The 20,696-nt window shown below is 37.7% G+C and overlaps 1 protein-coding gene across 3 annotated transcripts in view; it reads left to right on the top strand.

Moving 5' to 3' along the window:
• The window catches only part of LAMA4 (laminin subunit alpha 4), a 193,888-nt gene that overhangs the window by 32,477 nt on the left and 140,715 nt on the right, over nucleotides 1-20,696 (top strand). For 2 of the 3 annotated variants that reach the window (XM_036893544.2, XM_036893545.2), the window contains exon 2: nucleotides 17,115-17,216. The exons of the other annotated variant lie outside the window; for it this stretch is intronic. In XM_036893544.2, coding sequence (XP_036749439.2) covers nucleotides 17,115-17,216 — 102 coding nt within the window. The remainder of the gene's footprint in view (nucleotides 1-17,114; nucleotides 17,217-20,696) is intronic. 3 annotated transcript variants of the gene reach the window in all.

Below are 20,696 nucleotides of genomic sequence, written 5' to 3' on the forward strand. Positions count from 1 at the left end.
TGATAAAGAAGCCACGGATATACAATAGGGAAATGACAGCCTCTTCAATAGCTCATGTAGGCAAACTGGACAGCTACATGTACAAGAATGCAACTGGATAATTGTCTAACACCATACACAAAAGTAAACTCAAAATGGATCAATGACCTGAATGTTAGTCATGAAACCATAAAACTCTTAGGAAAAAACATAGGTAAAAATCTCTTGGACATAAACATGAGCAACTTCTTCATGAACATATATCCATGGGCAAGGGTAACAAAAGCAAAACTGAACAAGTGGGACTATAACAAACTAAAAAGCTTCTATACAGCAAAGGACACTATCAGTAGAACAAAAAGACATCCTACAGTATGGGAGAATATATTCATAAATGACATATCTGATGAAAGGTTGACATCCAAATTATATAAAGAGCTCATGCAACTCAACAAACAAAATGCAACGAATCTGATCAAAACTCTGGCAGAGTAGCTGAACAGACACTTCTCCAAAGAAGAAATTCTGATGGCCAACAGACACATGAAAAGATGCTCCACATCACTAATCATCAGAGAAATTCAAATTAAAACCACAATGAGATATCACCTCACACCAGTTAGGATGCCACCATCCAAAAGACAAACAACAAGTGTTGGTGAGGATGTGGAGAAAGGGGAGCCCTCCTACACTGCTGGTGGGAATTTAAATTAGTTCAACCATTGTGGAAAGCAGTATGGAGGTTCCTCAAAAAACTAAAAATAGAAATACCATTTGACCCAGGAATTCCACTCCTAAGAATTTACCCTAAGAATGCAGGAGCCCAGTTTGAAAAAGACATATGTACCCTTATGTTTATCACAGCACTATTTACAATAGCCAAGAAATGAAAACAATCTAAGTGTCCATCAGTAGATGAATGGATAAAGAAGATGTGGTACACATACACAATCAAATATTATTCATCCATAAGAAGGAAACAAATCCTACCATTTGCCACAACATGGATTGAGCTAGAGCATAAATAAGCCAAGCAGAGAAAGAGAAGTATGAAGTGATTTCACTCATCTGTGGAGTATAAAAAGAAAGCAAAAACTGAAGGAACAAAACAGCAGCAGACTCAGAGAACCCAAGAATAGACTTACAGTTACCAAAGGGAAAGGTACTGGGGAGAATGGGTGGGAAGGAAGGGATAAGGGGGAAAAGGGGGCATTACGATTAGCACACACAATGTAGAGGGGTTGGGACATGGGGAAGGCAGTATAACACAGAGAAGACAATTAGTGATTGTATAGGCATCTTACTACACTGATGGACAGTGACTGTAATGGGGCATGTGGTTGGGACTTGATAATAGGGCAAGTCTAGTAACTATAATGTTGCTCATGTAATTGTACATTAATGATACAAAAATTAATTAAATAATTAATTTTAAATATATATATATTAGCTGTTATTGTTTATAAAAACTGAGTTGAAATGTCTGTCATCTTACAAAACTGATGCCTCCTAAGTGGTTAAGTAGTCATATAAAAAGTCCCCTTAATGCCAGTAACTCTGAAGTCATTTCTCTTTACTCACTGTTATAGCTAGTCCCTGTTGTCCAGATCTCTTCCTTTCTTGGAAATGAGTCCATGGCATTTTCCCCAGTAAATTCAATAAAACTGAGTCAGTTCAGATATTAGAAAAATATCTGGCAGATGCTATGTTGTGTAACCACAGCTTGGAATGTGTGGAGTGAAAAGAACAAGCCAGTTACATGAGGTGATGTTAGAAGGACCCAGAGCAAAAAGCCAGATGTTAAAAAGACTTTTTCCCAAGAAAAATCAAAGGAAAAAAGGCACCACTAAAGCCCCATTATGTTATATAAGTAGCAATTTCTACTATACATGAGCAACTTTTAAAAGTGTTTAAAATAACTTTTCAAGAAGAAAATTAAAGAAATTTTCATCACTATTAATGAACATAATCATCCCAAGTTCAGTAGTTCAAGAGGAAAGTCTTTATGGCTTTTAGGGCACTACACTTTCTTGCTTGATCCTTTTAGTTATACAACAAAAGAAAGCTATTTATTAGCAAGTGCATAGTACTTCATCATAGCCTGAGTCTATTGGTATCTACAGTCCAAATAAGCATTTGATCAAGTGCAGGGTTTGGAAATAGTTATTTGAGATCTTTGAATGGAGCACTGGTTTCCACACACAAGAGGATACCCACAAGGCCCACAGTGTGCTGTGGGATAGCCATATTAAATGCAAAATAAATGGCAATATCTCTCCACTCTTCAAAATTAAAAGACCTGGCTTAATGGTGGTTAAGGTAGCTCTGTGCTCCTCAGAGTTTCTCAGGATCTAGATTGTCTCAATTCCTTTGGTGATTAAATTGAGAGCTGGAGAGTTTTGCAAGTTAGCCAAGGCATAGCAGACATAGGAACTATAAGCAATAAGCACAAAGGTAACTCTAAAAGCCAACTAGGAGAAGCTAACACCATGGTTTGTATTTAGCTTTATTGTGCCTATCATAAGAAATACCTTTAAACTGATTAAACTCCTGAGGAATGCTGCAACCACTTTCCTAATAAGCTATGCTGAAATCACTGTCAGAATTTTAAAATTAATTTCTCCTATTGAAATGTGGAGAATTTCACTTACACAAACAAGAGTTTAAAGAGACCCAAGGGAGGACACATGGGTGATTCCATCCATATTCAAGGCAAATCAATCAAGAAGGCAACTTTTTGCTGTTACACACTGCATAATGCATTTCATTTATTTTGGCACTTTGACTATAGCTTTGTATATGAACAACAGGACATGTTAAGCCCTATCTGAAAAAAATACAGAAGTAAAGTTATTCATAGATTAATTCATGACTGCTTCCCATCCCAGATACTTGATCTTTTATTTTTATTTATTTATTTTTTTTGTAGATAATTATTTTTTATTGAAGGGTAGTTGACACACAGTATTACATTACATTAGTTTCAGGTGCACAACATAGTGATTCAACATTTATATACATGATAATTCTAGGTACCAGCTATCACCATGCAAAGTTGTTACAATATTTTGACTATATTCCTTATGCTATATATTACATCCCGGTTACTTATTTATTTTACAATTGGAAGTGTGTACTTTTTTGTTTGTTTGTTTGTTTGTGAGGGCATCTCTCATATTTATTGATCAAATGGTTGTTAACAACAATAAAATTCTGTATAGGGGAGTCAATGCTCAATGCACAATCATTAATCCACCCCAAGCCTAATTTTCATCAGTCTCCAATCTTCTGAGGCATAACAAACAAGTTCTTACATGGAGAAAAAATTCTTACATAGTGAATAAGTTACATGGTGAACAGTACAAGGGCAGTCATCACAGAAACTTTCGGTTTTGCTCATGCATTATGAACTATAAACAGTCAGTTTAAATATGAATACTCATTTGATTTTTATACTTGATTTATATGTGAATACCACATTTCTGTCTTTATTATTATTATTTTTAATAAAATGCTGAAGTGGTAAGTAGATACAAGATAAAGGTAGAAAACATAGTTTAGTGTTATAAGAGAGCAAATGTAGATGATCAGGTGTGTGCCTGTAGACTATGTGTTAATTCAAGCTAGACAAGGGCTATAAAACATCCACGTATGCAGAAGATTTCTCTCAGAACGGGGGGGTGAGGTTCTAAGCCTCACCTCTGTTGATCCCCAATTTATCACCTGATGACCCCCCTGCTACTGTGCCTGTCTTAGGTTGTTCCTCACTTGAGGAATCTTACCCGCCTCTGGCTAACCAGTCATCTTCCGGGGCCATACAGGGAAATGTAAAGTTGGTAAGTGAGAGAGAAGCCTTATTGTTTGAAATGGTTAGCTTTTTATTTCTTTGCATATTTATGCCCTGTGGCTTCTATGCCCAGCATTTGTCTTGAGGTATCTTTACCACTTGGAAGAATTATGATACTCGGTAAATTTGATATGAGGCACGAATTCTATTTAAGGGTTGTAATTAGGAAGGAAGAAGAAAAGGTATAGAAGTAGCAGGGAGAAGAAAACATGGGAAGATTGATTATTTCTTTGACATATCTTCTTGTAGAGTAACTTCAGCATGTATAGGTTTTAAGCTACTACTTAAATTGCACACACACATTAACATAATAGGAGTATAGTTACATAATCAAAGCATACCTGTAATTACCAGCCATCTCCAGTGAAACCAAGAAAACCAGTTAGGCACCTTAAGCATTTGTGAAAACCTATCCATGATATGGTGGATATTGTCCAACTGAACTTGAACAGTCTGAGAGAAATCAGACAAATTAAAACCACCCATTCCTGGGGAATGTTCACATCCCTTATGCTCTTTTAACAGTAAATAGTCTGTAGTTGTAAGATTTTGGAGCACTACAATTTGCACTTCTCCTAATTCTTGGTTGAGTTCCAACAGTATAGATCCAGTCAAACTTGTTGTTTTACTGTATGCACAGGCCAGCTTAGATATCTCCTTCTTCATTTCCATGGCAAGTCCAGGAACTGGTGGGATGAGTGCATCTACAGCTGTAGCAGTGCGTGGATCTTTGTTGGGGTTTTTTGATGATCATCTTCTGGCCCGAGTCTTCCAGAGAGTGCTGATGTTGGAAGTTCTTTTTCATATCGTATCTTAGTTCATTTTCGGGGTAGCCCAATTAGGCTTTGATCCTCTGTATAAACACACACAGACCCTTTGCCTACACTTTTATATGCCCTTTATACCCTTGTGTAGAACTCATTGGAGGTTACCACACAGGAACTGCCTTTTTTTTTTTTTGTATCACTAATCTACACTTACATGATGAATATTATGTTTACTAGGCTCTCCCCTATACCAGGTCCCCCCTATAAACCCCTTTACAGCCACTGTCCATCAGCATAGCAAAATGTTGTAGAATCACTACTTGCCTTCACTGTGTTATACAGCCCTCCCTTTTCTCCCACTCCCCCCATGTATGCTAATCTTAATACCCCCCTACTTCTCCCCACCCCTTATCCCTCCCTACCCACCCATCCTCCCCAGTCCCTTTCCCTTTGGTAACTGTTAGTCCATTCTTGAGTTCTGTGATTCTGCTGCTGTTTTGTTCCTTCAGTTTTTCCTTTGTTCTTATATTCCACAGATACCTGAAATCATTTGGTATTTCTCTTTCTCTGCTTGGCTTGTTTCACTGAGCACAATACCCTCCAGCTCCATCCATGTTGCTGCAAATGGTAGGATTTGCCCTTTTCTTATGGCTGAGTAGTATTTCATTGTGTAAATGTACCACTTTCTTTATCCATTCATCTATCGATGGACGTTTAGGTTGCTTCCAATTCTTGGCTATTGTAAATAGTGCTGCGATAAACATAGGGGTGCACTGATCTTTCTCATACTTGATTGCTGCATTCTTAGGGGAAATTCCTAGGAGTGCAATTCCTGGGTCAAATGGTAAGTCTGTTTTGAGCATTTTGATGTACCTCCATACTGCTTTCCACAATGGTTGAACTAACTTACATTCCCACCAGCAGTGTAGGAGGGTTCCCCTTTCTCCACAGCCTCGCCAACATTTGTTGTTGTTTGTCTTTTGGATGGCAGCCATCCGTACTGGTGTGAGGTGATAAGTCATTGTAGTTTTGATTTGCATTTCTCTGATAATTAGCGATGTGGAGCATCTTTTCATGTGTCTGTTGGCCATCTGTATTCTTTTTTGGAGAACTGTCTGTTCAGTTCCTTTGCCCATTTTTTAATTGGGTTATTTGGTTTTTTTTGTTGAGGCATGTGAGCTCTTTATATATTCTGGACATCAAGCCTTTATCGGATGTGTCATTTTCAAATATATTCTCCCATACTGTAGGGTTCCTTTTTGTTCTATTGATGGTGTCTTTTGCTGTACAGAAGCTTTTCAGCTTAATATAGTCCCACTTATTCATTTTTGCTGTTGTTTTCCTTGCCCTTGGAGATATGTTCAAGAAGAGATCACTCATGTTTATGTTTAAGAGGTTTTTGCCTATGTTTTCTTCCAAGAGTTTAATGATTTCATGACTTACATTCAGGTCTTTGATCCATTTTGAGTTTACTTTTGTATATGGGGTTAGACAATGGTCCAGTTTCATTTTCCTACATGTAGCTGTCCAGTTTTGCCAGCACCATCTGTTGAAGAGACTGTCATTTTGCCATTTTATGTCCATGGCTCCTTTATCAAATATTAATTGACCATATATGCCTGGGTTAATGTCTGGATTCTCTAGTCTGTTCCATTGGTCTGTGGCTCTGCTCTTGTGCCAGTACCAAATTGTCTTGATTACTATGGCATTATAGTAGAGCGTGAAGTTGGGGAGTGAGATCCCCCCTACTTTATTCTTCTATCTCAGGATTCCTTTGGCTATTCAGGGTCTTTGGTGTTTCCATAATTTTTTGAATTATTTGTTCCAGTTCATTGAAGAATGTTGCTGGTAGTTTCATAGGGATTGCATCAAATTTGTATATTGCTTTGGGCAGGATGGCCATTTTGATGATATTAATTCTTCCTAGCCATGAGCATGGGATGAGTTTTCATCTGTTAGTGTCCCCTTTAGTTTCTCTTAAGAGTAACTTGTAGTTTTCAGAGTATAAGTGTTTCACTTTTTTGGTTAGGTTTATTCCTAGGTATTTTTTTTTTTTGATGCAATTGTGAATGGCATTGTTTTTCTGATTTCTCTTTTTGTTGGTTCATTGTTAGTGTATAGGAAAGCCACAGATTTCTGTGTGTTGATTTTGTATCCTGCAACTTTGCTCTATTCCGATATCAGTTCTAGTAGTATTGGGGTGGAGTCTTTAGGGTTTTTTAAGTACAGTATCATGTCATCTGCAAATAGTGACAGTTTAACTTCTTCTTTACCAATCTGGATTCCTTGTATTTCTTTGTTTTGTCTGATTGCCGTGGCTAGGTCCTCCAGTACTATGTTAAATAACAGTGAGGAGAGTGGGCATCCCTGTCTAGTTCCCAATCTCAGAGGAAATGCTTTCAGCTACTCACTGTTCAATATAATGTTGGCTGTGGGTTTATCATGATGGCCTTTATTATGTTGAGGTACTTGCCCTCTATTCCCATTTTGCTGAGAGGTTTTATCATGAATGGATGTTGAACTTTGTCAAATGCTTTTTCAGCATCTATGGAGATGATCATGTGGTTTTTGTCTTTCTTTTTGTTGATGTGGTGGATGATGTTGATGGACTTTCGTATGTTGTACCATCCTTGCATCCCTGGGATGAATCCCACTTGGTCATGGTGTATGATCCTTTTGATGTATTTTTGAATTCTGTTTGCTAATATTTTGTTGAGTATCTTTGCATCTACGTTCCTCAGGGATATTGGTCTGTAGTTTTCTTTTTTGGTGGGGTCCTTGCCTGGTTTTGGTATTAGGGTGATGTTAGCTTCATAGAATGAGTTTCAGAGTATCCCCTCCTCCTCTATTTTTTGGAAAACTTTAAGGAGAATGGGTATTATGTCTTCCCTATATGTCTGATGAAATTCCAATGTAAATCCATCTGGCCCGGGGGTTTTGTTCTTTGGTAGTTTTTTGATTACCGCTTCAATTTCGTTGCTGGTAATTGGTCTGTTTAGATTTTCTGTTTCTTTCTGGGTCAGTCTTGGAAGGTTGTATTTTTCTAGGAAGTTGTCCATTTCTCCTAGGTTTCCCAGCTTGTTAGCCTATAGGTTTTCATAGTATTCTCTAATAATTCTTTGTATTTCTGTGGGGTCCATCATGATTTTTCCTTTCTTCTTTCTGATACTGTTGATTTGTGTTGACTTTCTTTTCCTCTTTATAAGTCAGCCTAGAGGCTTATCTATTTTGTTTATTTTCTTGAAGAACCAGCTCTTGGTTTCATTGATATTTGCTATTGTTTTATTCTTCTCAATTTTATTTATTTCTTCTCTGATCTTTATTATGGCCCTCCTTCTGCTGACCTTAGGCCTCATTTGTTCTTCTTTTTCCAATTTCAATAATTGTGACATTAGACCATTCATTTGGGATTGTTCTTACTTTTTTAAATATGCTTGGATTGCTATATACTTTCCTCTTAAGACTGCTTTTGCTGTGTCCCACAGAAGTTGGGGCTCAGTGTTGTTGTTGTCATTTCTTTCCATATATTGCTGGATATACATTTTGATTTGGTCATTGATCCATTGATTATTTAGGAGCATGTTGTTAAGCCTCCGTGTGTTTGTGAGCCTCTTTGCTTTCTTTGTACAGTTTATTTCTAGTTTTATGCCTTTGTGGTCTGAGAAGTTGGTTGGTAGGATTTCAATCTTTTGGAATTTTCTGAGGCTCTTTTTGTGGCCTAGTATGTGGTCTATTCTGGAGAATGTTCCATGTGCACTTGAGAAGAATGTATATCCTGTTGCTTTTGGATGCAGAGTTCTGTAGATGTCTATTAGGTCCTTCTGCTCTACTGTGTTGTTCAGTGCTTCCGTGTCCTTACTTATTTTCTTCCCAGTGGATCTATCCTTTGGGGTAAGTTGTGTGTTGAAGTCTCCTAGAATGAATGCATTGCAGTATATTTCCCCCTTTAGTTCTGTTAGTATTTGTTTCACATATGCTGGTGCTCCTGTGTTGGGTGCATATATATTTAGAATAGTTATATCCTCTTGTTGGACTGAGCCCTTTATCATTATGTAGTGTCCTTCTTTATCTCTTGTTACTTTCTTTGTTTTGAAGTCTATTTTGTCTGATATTAGTACTGCACCCCCTGCTTTGTTCTCGCTGTTGTTTGCTTGAAATATGTTTTTCCATCCCTTGACTTTTTGTCTGTACATGTCTTTGAGTTTGAGGTGAGTTTCTTGTAAGCAGCATATAGATGGGTCTTGCTTTTTTATCCATTCTATTACTCTGTGTCTTTTGATTGGTGTATTCAGCCCATTAACATTTAGGGTGACTATTGAAAGATATGTACTTATTGCCATTGCAGGCTTTAAATTCGTGGTTGCCAAAGGTTCAAGGTTAGCCTCTTTAGTATCTTACTGATTAACTTTGCTCGCTTATTGAGCTGTTATATACACTGTCTGGAGATTCTTTTCTTCTCTCCCTTCTTATTCTTCCTCCTCGATTCTTCATGTTGGGTGTTTTGTGCTGTGCTCTTTCTAAGAGTGCTCCCATCTAGAGCAGTCCCTGTAAGATGTCCTGTAGAGGTGGTTTCTGGTAAGCAAATTCCCTCAGCTTTTGTTTGGGAATTGTTTAATCCCACCATCATATTTGAATGATAGTTGTGCTAGATACAGTATCCTTGTTTCAAGGCCCTTCTGTTTCATTGTATTAAATATATCATGCCATTCTCTTCTGGCCTGTAGGGTTTCTGTCGGGAAGTCTGATGTTTGCCTGATGGGTTTTCCTTTATAGGTGACCTTTTTCTCTCTAGCTGCCTTTAAAACTCTTCCTTGTCCTTGATCTTTGCCATTTTAATTATTATGTGTCTTGGTGTTGTCCTCCTTGGATCCTTTCTATTGGGGGTTCTGTGTATTTCCGTGGTCTGTTCGATTATTTCCTCCCCCAGTTTGGGGAAGTTTTCAGCAATTATTTCTTCTAAGATGCTTTCCATCTCTTTTCCTCTCTCTTCTTCTTCTGGTACCCCTATAATACGGATATTGTTTCTTTTGGATTGGTCACACAGTTCTCTTAATATTGTTTCATTCCTGGAGATCCTTTTATCTCTCTCTATGTCAGCTTCTATGCATTCCTGTTCTCTGGTTTCAATTCCATCAATGGCCTCTTGCATCCTATCCATTCTGCTTATAAACCCTTCCAGGGTTTGTTTCATTTCTGTAATCTCCTTTCTGGCATCTGTGATCTCCCTCCGGACTTCTTCCCATTTCTCTTGTGTATTTCTCTGCATCTCTGTCAGCATGTTTATGATTCTTATTTTGAATTCTTTGTCAGGAAGACTGGTTAGGTCTGTCTCCTCTGGTGTTGTCTCTGTGATCTTTGTCTGCCTGTAGCTTTGCCTTTTCCTGGTGATAGGAATAGTTTGCAGATCTGGGATGAGTGACGGCTGGAAGAACTTCCCTTCTTGTTGGTTCGTGGCCCTCCTCTCCTGGGAGAACAGCGGCCTCTAGTGGCTTGTGCTGCGCAGCTGCGCGCAGACAGGGTTTCTGCTTCCTGCCCGGCTGCTATAGAGTTTATCTCCGCTGTTGCTGTGGGCGTGGCCTGGCTCGGGCAGCTACTCCAAAGTGGTGGAGTCGCGTTGGAGCAGGAGCGCCTAGGAGGCTATTTATCTCCGTAAGGGGCCTCCCTGCTCCTTGCAGCCCAGGGGTTAGGGTGCCAGAGATCCCCAGATTCCCTACCTCTAGATTAAGTGTCCCTCCCTGCCCCTTTAAGACTTCCAAAAAGCACCTGCCAAAACAAAACAACGACCACAAAAAAAAAAAAAAAAAATTGAAATTAAAAAAAAAAAGTGGCCGCTCGTTTTTCTTTATTCTCTGGCATCAGCCTCAGTCATCTGCTCACCGGTCTTGCTGCCCTGTTTCCCTAGTATTGGGGTCCCTATCCCTTTAAGACTTCCAAAAAGCGCTCGCCAAAACAAAACAGCAAAAAAAAAAAAAAAATTGTCTCTCACTTTTCTTATGTCCTCCAGCGCCCAGCCTCCAGTGCCCACTCACTGTTCTTGCTGCCCTGTTTCACTAGTATCCAGGGCCCCCTGGGCACGTACTGTGTCTGCACTCTGGCCCCGATGGCTGGGGCTGGGTGTTCAGCAGTCCTGGGCTCCGTCTCCCTCACGCTCTGCCTATTCTTCTCCCGCCTGTAGTTGGGGGGATGGGCGCTTGGCTCCCGCCGGGCTGGGGCTTGTATCTTACCCCCTTTGCGAGGCGCTGGGTTCTCTCAGGTGCAGATGTGGTCTGGATATTGTCCTGTGTCCTCTGGTCTTTATTCTAGGAAGAGTTGTCTTTTTATATTTTCATAGATATATGTGGTTTTGGGAGGAGATTTCTGCTGCTGTGCTCACACCGCCATCTTCCGATCTCCGATCTTTTATTTTTATAGAGACAGAAAAAATGGCCTGTAAGATGTCTACTCAAGTAACTAATTCATACATTCTCAGAAGTGATTCCTTTCTAGCGAAGGCTAAATTGATATTTTTGAATTGGTCTCTTCTAACACATCTCTGAGTACAATCTGATTCTTAAGTGTGCCAATGTTTTAAGCAGATGAAGTTAGCATTGTGCAGGACCCATACACTCAGAGGAAAGGCACAAACCTTTTAAATATTATGCTCCTAAGCGAGTATAATGTTTAATCTTAAGGTGACTTTTATCATTTATTTAAAAAAATAGGATTCACTAAAACAAATGAGTTAAAATCAGTGTTGCCTGGAGGCAAAGAAAATGTGGATACTATATACAAACAAAAACCTAAATGGAATGAAAATTGAGTGTGGGTGGTTGAATTTGAAGACTATTAATTTGTAAGATAACAATAAATCTGAATACAAGTGAATAAATTTGGAGAGATTTTTCTGTTTTGTTTTTAATGCTTTCCACATTGAGCCTCAATAAATTAAAACAAAGTTAACAAATTAAAATTCTAAAAGCCTAATTCAGAAAGAAACATGAGTCAATATTTATAAAATGGTTGTAAATGCTTGGTTGAAGATGCAGTTCAAATATCTATTACAATTACAGGTCAAATCCTATTAGAATAGGCACCAGGGATATAGAGTATGCTCTTTGAAATGCAATTTTATTATAATTAATTTATTGTCATTTGTTGGAGCTGGAGTTAGGGTCTGATTCTCTTTGGGACATAAGTACCTCCTTAGAGATCTCAAGATGGGTCTCACCCCCTCACATGACAACTTCAGACTCCTAAATCCAATTGCTTTTTGCCATTGTTAGTTTAATAGGTGATAGGGGACCTAGATTCCTAAAGAATGCTAGTTATTTAAATTTTTTAGTCAACCAGGCTTTCAACAGAAATTTGGAAGGGCTTGGAAATTCAGCCTCTATGCAAAAGTTGTATCTTGTGGCCAATTAATTAGCCCCTTTGTGGCAGTATTTGGAAAACACAGTGAGATTTTCGTGAAAGTTTTAAACCTAAAATGTTATTGCTTTTCTTGGTACTCGCTTTATTTACTAACTCCAAGTGACTTTGATAGGCGTGCTGCACACAAAGGATGCACACTGGACTATATTGCAGCACTGTTCAGGAATTTAGAAAAATTCAAAAATGTTCTGTGTGATGGCAGTATTGTTGGTTTAAGTCTAGGTCCTAAAGGGGACATCTTCAATTAGCATAAAAATGATCAATCAGCTATATAAATGTCACCCTTTTTGTTAAGAAACAGTCTTACATCACTATAATAGTATCTTATGAAACAATTCATATTGTGATTATATGGGACCTCTGGAAATAATGTCTCTGCCATGATACCAACATATTCTGTCATTCCCAGTTCCTTTAAGTCTAAATGTCATGTGGTAACACCATCCTAAATTACTTCTAAAGTTCCAACTAGTTCTTATTCCTATAAATGTACAATTAATCAAGTATACATACATTGAGTTTTACCCCAAGCCAGACATCACACTGTTCAGAACAAAGTAACCAAATGGTAATTTTGACTTTTATTCTTCAAAGGCAGAAGTAAATGTTACTGATTAGTGCAATCTTAGTGTGAGAGCAAGAGGCTAGCTGTAATGACAGAATGACTTAATAATGGAAAGCTTAAAAGGTTTAGAAATGATTTAGTGGAAAGTAATTGGTCACCAAATAATAAATTGCTTAAGAAGTAAATATTCCCACTTAACAGTTTTCATATATTAATAAAATCCATATTTTTTAAGTATGTATCTATTTTTAAGATTTTTTTTCTGGGTTATAATGGAGAGATTTCACGTTTTTATATCCACTTCAGCCCACTTTGGATTATTTATGACAGCAAAAATTTTGAAATAGCCTAAGGGTCCAAAGAGGGATTTGGTTAATATATAATAATGGTACACCAGATGGTTAAGAGCTCAAACTTGGGAGTCAAAAAAGGCTCTAAATCCTTGGTGCACTATTTTTATCTGCATTACTTGGTCTGGATAACAAATCCTGTAAGCCACAGGACTCATCTGAAAAATGAAGGTAGCAGAACCTACCTTACAGGCAATTGTGGGGTAAAATGAGAGAACTATACAACATGATGAAAACAGTGACTTAACACGGCAAATATTTATGTTCAGTTAATTAAAGGTTCAATTAAATAACTTTAAAAGCCTTTTTATCTATATTTGTTTATGAGGGGCAGCATGTTAGAGAAGGAACATGTTAGAGTTTGGATCAGTCTAAACCTCTTACAAAGCTGCGTGACACTGGATACATTTCTTATGTCCTCTGACCCTCAGTTTGTTCATTTCTAAAATGTGGAGAGTTATACCTAATTCACAGCATTTTTATGAAGAGCAAATACCACAATATGGATGATGCACTTACCATAATACTTGGTTTAAAGGCCCTTAATAAATGGTAACATTATCATAATTATCATCATCATCATTATTCTTATCCTTTTATTATTATTAATTTTTTTAAAGGCCATGCCACCATCCCAGAAGGTACAAATCCTTAGAAAACTCTCTAAAATCAGCCACCTGTGTGTTTATGCTGCAGTCTGCTGTGGATCAGTTTCTCATGTGGACAAGATGCAAGTGTGGCATCTGAAAATTGATTGTAAGACTTCTCTTGCTCAGGCACCACACATATATACATAAACACCATCTCTGTTTAGTAAATTTTGGAGAATATTCCAAAAGAAAGAAGATAGACACTACTTCCTCTGTGGGAAGACCATTCAGCTTTCACAGGCTTCTAAATAACACAGATCATAACATTACTAAAGCAAGAGGTTGTTAACCAGGAGTAAAGACTAAACAATAGCTCTCCTTTCATTCTTGAAAATATCTCCCTTTTAATATTATAACAAAGGTAATTTTAACAGTTCCTCTAGAGTTTCAAGAAGAAATTTAGATAAAAATTAACAGAACTTTCTGGAGCCATGACAAAATGTTTCTATATAAAAGAAACAACATTAAACAGTATCCTCTTCCTTGAGGATACTCAAACTTCTCTCAAACCACTTAACAATTTACCATTTCAAGGGATCCTCCAAAGTCCTACAACACAAGGGGTCCAAGGTATGCAGTGCAGGTGCTCTAGTAATGGCATCAAAGCTCCCCATGCCCAGGGCTCCCATTAGCCTACATGGTGCCTTTATGTGAATTTGAAAACATGATGCCTCCTTTTGGGATAGATGTATTAGGAAATATAATCCTTGCAGGTGTACAAAGTCCAGCAGAAAAGTCATCCAGGTGTCTACCTCGCTTACCCTCAGCAGGGGACCTAATGTCTACTCCATACAACCCTATCCCTGCCTCCCTTTTTCTCCCCATCTCCCACAGAGTGAGGATCTGCAACCAAGTTGCCCTTCACACAAGGGCTGAGCCTCAGCCTGGGGAGTGGGCGAGTGAGTGGTGACAGACTCTCAGAATGAAGTCTCCTAAACTTGGTATGACATGAAGATTTCATCCTGCATACAATCCAGCCTAGGCAGTGCTGCCTGGACTGTGTTGAGAAAGACTGGAGACCAAATCCAGCCCAATCAGAGAGCAGTGGCTGGATTAGCAGTATAAACCAGTGGTTTCCAGCAGCACATATGCCTCTGATTTCCTTTCCTGGCCCAAACCATTCAAAGCACAAGCATTAATTGAGCAATTGGCATGTACAAGGCACTGTGAAAGATGCGTTGAAGCAGTCCTTCCAAACCTCATCACAGATCGGAATCTTCAGGGGCTCTTAAAAAATACAGGTCCTTCATGATTTTTCTGTAAATTTAAAGCTATTCTAAAGTACGGAATTCATAAAACTTTTGTTGGGCTTTTTGGTGTTTTTCTGTGTTGTGATTATTTCATTTTTGTTTTCATAAAATAAGTCTCTTGATTTAGCCAGGGCCTCAGGGACATAAGGTATTAACTCTTGTCATACTCAAAATGATGCATTTATTCAGGGACAATCTTACTTTTCTTTGCCTTCTTCAGAAGAAAGAGCTGCAGAAATGCTTAAAAGACTTGAACTAATATCAATTTAAAACACTTTTACTGAAAATTGATTTCTTGGGCCAGAGGAAGATCCTTATTATCTGTAGTTGATGGTCAAAGGGTACAAACTTCCACTTGTAAGATTAACAAGTTCTGGTTATCTAATGTACAGCACCAAGATTATAGTAACTAATACTGTATATACTTGAAAATTGCTAAAAGAGTAAATCTTAAATGTTCTCACCACAAAAAAGAAGTGATAATTATGTGACATGATGACCATGTTAGCTAATGCTATGGTGATAATCATTTTACAATATATACTTTTATCAGATCAATATTTATACATTTTAAACTTAAACAATCTTATATGTCAATTATATCTCAGAAAAGGTGGGGGGTTAGAATTAATTGGTTAAAATAAATAAAATTTTAAAATACAAAATTATTTTATAAAAAATACATATTCTTTGGCTTCACTATTAGAACTACCTAATCAGAAGTGCCTCGGATATCTACAATATAGTCAGATCTTGGAAACGACGGTGTTGGAAGCTACTAAGATAACTAATTGTAGTTCCCTTGCTACTCTTGCTCATTTCTTTCATAGTTAAAACCCCCAAGTGTCAAACTTCAGGATTCAACACATTCATGGGTCTTCATATCAATTCTGTTTTATGATCAGGATACATTGTTATTTTGAAATAAATATTTAAAATATATTTTGAAAGAAGAGTGAAAAACATGTGAAATAGATTATCTAAATTAATGCTTCCAGCTACACTAATAGCACCTTTCTCTCTCTTTTTTCCCCTAGAAGAAACTGAGAAAAAGGCTTTTATCAACTACAACATAAACTCCTTTGTAAATTATATATAATTGGTGCCCTCTCAGCCTTACTTTTTGTCACTTAGAAAGTTGAAATTTCTTTGCCTTTTCTTCATGGGTAAATTTCATTATTCTCTATTAGACTTCCTCCAAGTGGAATATATTAGATTTCAGGTTTAGGATCCAAAAGCTAAAATGTTGTTTTTATACTGTGAATGGTGTCTAGTGATTCTTTCTTCATGGAGAAAAAGCAAGAGGAAATGAGTTTGCATAGTAGTCAGAAGGACTTTTCTGCCAGATACAATGAAAAATTTCCTGGTATCCAAGACTATAATGAGTCAGTTGTGGGGATGTGAAATCTACTCTGTTTAAGTTTGTGAAAACAACCCAGATTCTTATCTGTCTGGAATTATGTAAATCTGTCTGATGTGCAGGGAGTGGACTTCCAGACCTACATTTCTGTCTTGCATCATTGAGACATTCCAGGGAAACATAAAATGCATATTCATAAACCAAATCCCATGAACTAGAAACAATCTCCAAGTTTCTCACTTGGAGCACTAGTGACATTTGGGAAGAGCAGTCGTCATTGTGCAGGTCAACTGGTGCACTGCGTGAGGGCTTGACATCACCACAGTCCGCTGAGTACCTCTAGGCCTGATTATGTCATCACTAGAATGAGGGAAAATAATGTGTCCATCCCAGACTAATGAGGATAAATTAAATATGTGAATGGCGTACACAAAGGCCCTGATGAGCATAAGAACTCATTAACTTCCTTACCCTTCTTTTTAAAATTTAGGATGTGAAAAGAGAACTTTTTTAAGAGCCCAAGTTTATGAAAGACACATCTCTAAACTGTTATGCTATAGCTAATAATTTCTGAAATCATAAGTTTTTATAGGGAGCATGATGCAATTTCTCATCCTAATAGTCATGGTTTTGTTTGGTTTTGTAGGAAAACATTAGAATATTTCTTTCTCCTTTACTATTACCTAAAATCTTATTCTTTTTTGCAGCAATGGGACAGTGTTAAAGGTGTTACCATTCTCCTGAAAAGTGAAATAAGAGGGGGAAAAACAAAGAATATCGGGAATACATCACTTAATGGTAGTATAAATAGTTCATTTTAGCATGTTTTATAAAGAAATATTTAGACAGTTAATCATCTCTTCTTATTTGTCTCAGAAAACACTGACCAAAATTATCTTTTCCATAATGAAAATGCTTCTGTTGTATCTGTTCCAGAAATGTGGCACTGCATTCTTTCTCACCCAGTCAGGAGAATGTTTGCCCTGCAACTGTCATGGTAATTCTGACGAGTGCTTGGACGGCTCTGGATTCTGTGTGGTAGGTCAGGAGCATCTGTCACTTTCCACTTTATTTCCCCGGGGCCTTTGCATCTTGGGTGGGGACAAAATACTCCTCCTAGACATTTGAGTTACCTAGGAAGGAGCTAATTAGCTCTTGCTTTACCTTTCACTTTTCCTATAAACACCTCATATAAACTGCCTCTGACTGTAGGTAGCCACTACGTATACTTCTGAATGTGCATGTGCTCCTGAAGGTAAGTTCCTTCCCATCCTCAGCGCTGGTTTTCTGCTGCAGGCCAATGGTGATAGGACTGCAAAAAAAAACATGGAGGAGGAAATCACCCATCCGAATCCTTCTGTGATGGTGTAGTGTGCCTTATGTCTGGTTTCACTCCACATAAATCAGAAGAATAAAACAGTTGTTTCATAGCCTATTTCATAACTTAAGACAGGTCTATAGATCACAACTTGTTTAAAAAATTAGGTTTCAATCAAATAGCTAATAACAAAAAATAAGATTTGGCCTTGTGCTCTTTGTGATTGTGTGTTCAGCCGCCTGAAGACTTAACTGAAATGAATTCTCCAATACATTATTCTTCAGTGAAAACTGATAAAGGCTGAGAAGACTTGGAGCAAAAATATACTTGCTCCCTATTTCCCATTTTCACTGAAAGAACTGACAACTTAGTGAAAATGGGTATCGAAATGTTTACCAGAAGCGACTTCTGTATAAGTCGTGCGAGGCATTTTTAAGACTTATGTCCTAAGATCACGTTTTCCTTCATGAGCTGTACTACATAGCAGGAAAATAAGATTCTTCAAGTTAGTAGGAGGTAAAAGAGGCTTTTCAAAATTTAAAGAGTAGTTTTGCATAAACTATAAAAATACTTAATTATTTACCTCAAAATTAGTATAATTGTCCCCATTAAGTAGATAATTTAGATTATATGTGGTCTCCTAGGAGCACATGAAGGTATTATTTTACTCATGCATTACAGTAAGATGCAAATTAGAATGCTTTCATTTATTGTAAACCCAGCAGTTGTCATTTTTCTAGGGACAGACAGAATTAAGTGGCAAACACTAAACATTGCTATCTCTTTGCAGTATATGGCCTGGTGTTTGTGTGTTTCCCTCGCCCATCTTGAATGACTATTACATCCAGGATATCCTCTGTAGCCATGGGGGCACACACAGCTGCCAAAGTCTAACCCCTGCTAATGCTTCCATTTCCAGTTTTCTGTTGATTTAAACCCAATGACATTTGAAAAGAAAATCTCATGGATACACTGGAGCTAATAATGTACATCTCTGATCATTTGAACAATTAAAGACTCTTTGTTATCTGGTTTATTTTATTATAATAACAGACAATTGAGACTGGCAAGCCCATGAACTCCTGTTAGTCAGACAGTCAGTAAGATGGAGACTGGAATAAATTAAAAGGGAGCAAAGTCCCTCCTGCCAGCTCCTAGGGAGACCTATGATACAGACTCTTCCTTAAAATGACATTGTCAGAATAGGAGCTATCATGGTTTTATCTCTCCCCTAGTCTTGAGCTTCTGAGGGGGATAGTTATCACATGATTCCTTCACACTTTCTGGGGCATATGAGGTTCTAATAAAAGTTTAGGGGTAGTGTAGGATGTAAACTTATATATACACATTCAGAGAAGTTGCCAATCTTCCTGCAATTAATTTATTCCAAGAGAGACATTTAAAAAAAGAAAGAAATAACCATCTTAGTCATTTTAATGGTTCCCACAACCCATTCTACCCAGAGGGAAATACTTTTATTTCCCTGATGAAAGAAATACATGCTCAATGTAAAAGAAATAATAAAACATAAAAAGAACAATAATACTTATATATATTGTACGTGAAATTCAAAGTGAAAATCACTCACAGTCTTTTCCCTTAAAGTCAAATATTTATAGCTATATTCTTATCATTTAATTTAGAAAGGCCAAAAAACGATATAATTTGTATTTAATTAAATGTAAGTGAGGGAGCAGAAGCGGTTTGCCAAATTAGAAAGAATATCTTGTCACTTAGTTGGTAAATGTATTATCTATGGTGTCACACTAGAATCAAACTTAAATTCTTCTGTTTCCTTTGGCATCTCTCCTTCAGCCTACTGGTCAAGCAGGGCAAGTTCTTAGCTCCTGCCCACAGGCCCAGCTCGTTCTTGGTTCTCAGGGAGTCAGCAAAGCAGCAGCAGCTCCACAAGAACACTTCCTTGCGGTTTACTGTGGACACGAGTTTCAATCAGTTCCTACAGTTTGTCTGGCCTAATTTCTCCCATTTTCCATAAGCAAACAAAAATAAAAGGCCTTTTTAAATCTCATTTTGTTTTTGTTTGCTTTTACTTCGAAGGCTTATAATGCCTCTGCCTTATCCTTCCCTAATTGTTTCTAATTCTTCCTTCATTTCAACACACAATTTCAATTTTACCTTATATTTTACAGACTGATTTTAAAGAACTAAGCCATTTAATAACAAAATAGAGAGAGTAGACAAATTTATGCTACTGTTTTACACATAGAAACAAAGCTTAGCAATTTCTTCACAAGGGAAACACTACCTCTTTAAATGCAGAAAGGTGACTTGACTAATGAAATCCAACATGTATTGGGTATCTTTCCAAAGGGCCACCATGCATTTTATCAGAACTGGGAGGCATTAGGCAAGGGTCTTGGCTGAATCAGCTAGGCAAGGTCCCAAAGGTCAGGCAACTCTGATAGTCATGGCAGACTCTTCTAGGGAAGCTCCAGAAAGAGGCATGAGAAAGGGATCAAGGGGAAGAAACAGGTAGAAGCAGGCAGATGGCTGGCAGTAGGAATGCCTGATCACTGATAACCCATATTTTGTCCCAGGTCTAGAGGCTAGGTACAGAGAACCCAGAAGAAGCCATGACTAAGGTCAATTATCATCTAAAGAACTTGTACTTCATTATTGAGAGAAAGCCAGGATCCCACTGACCAGAACTAGAGTAAGATAAATCTGACTTGAAGTTCACCACTGGCACAGGTTCCTTGGGTTCTTTTGACCAAGGATTGGTTTATCTGTTGATTTCATTTATCCTTTTAACAAATAAGTTGAACACCACCTATGTGCCAGACAATATTCTAGATTCTGGGTTAAGTGGCTTCTACTGTGAGGGCTGAAGGGCTGTAGGGACAAAGTACCTCCTTGGAAATGCCAGTGGACATGACTGATGTGATAAAGCTCAAGGTACGAGGACCAGGAGAGCTTTAGAAACCCATATTGAAATCTGCATCTGCTCAGTGGTCATCAAATAAAAAATGAAAAAGATTTCAGGATCTGTGCCAGCATGGTAGAAACAGCATGGTAGAAACACAGATGGATTCTGGTTTTCTTCTTTTCATCATACCTGCCCAAATTTTCTACAACAGCCTGTAGTAATTTTATAACTAAAAAGATATTGATATTCAGATGGACATCTACCCCATCCTAAGCACAATGAGGAAAGTGAAGTAAACCAATATATTGAAGGC

This window comes from Manis pentadactyla, chromosome 12 (genome assembly GCF_030020395.1).
Source record: "Manis pentadactyla isolate mManPen7 chromosome 12, mManPen7.hap1, whole genome shotgun sequence".
NCBI lineage: Eukaryota > Metazoa > Chordata > Mammalia > Pholidota > Manidae > Manis > Manis pentadactyla.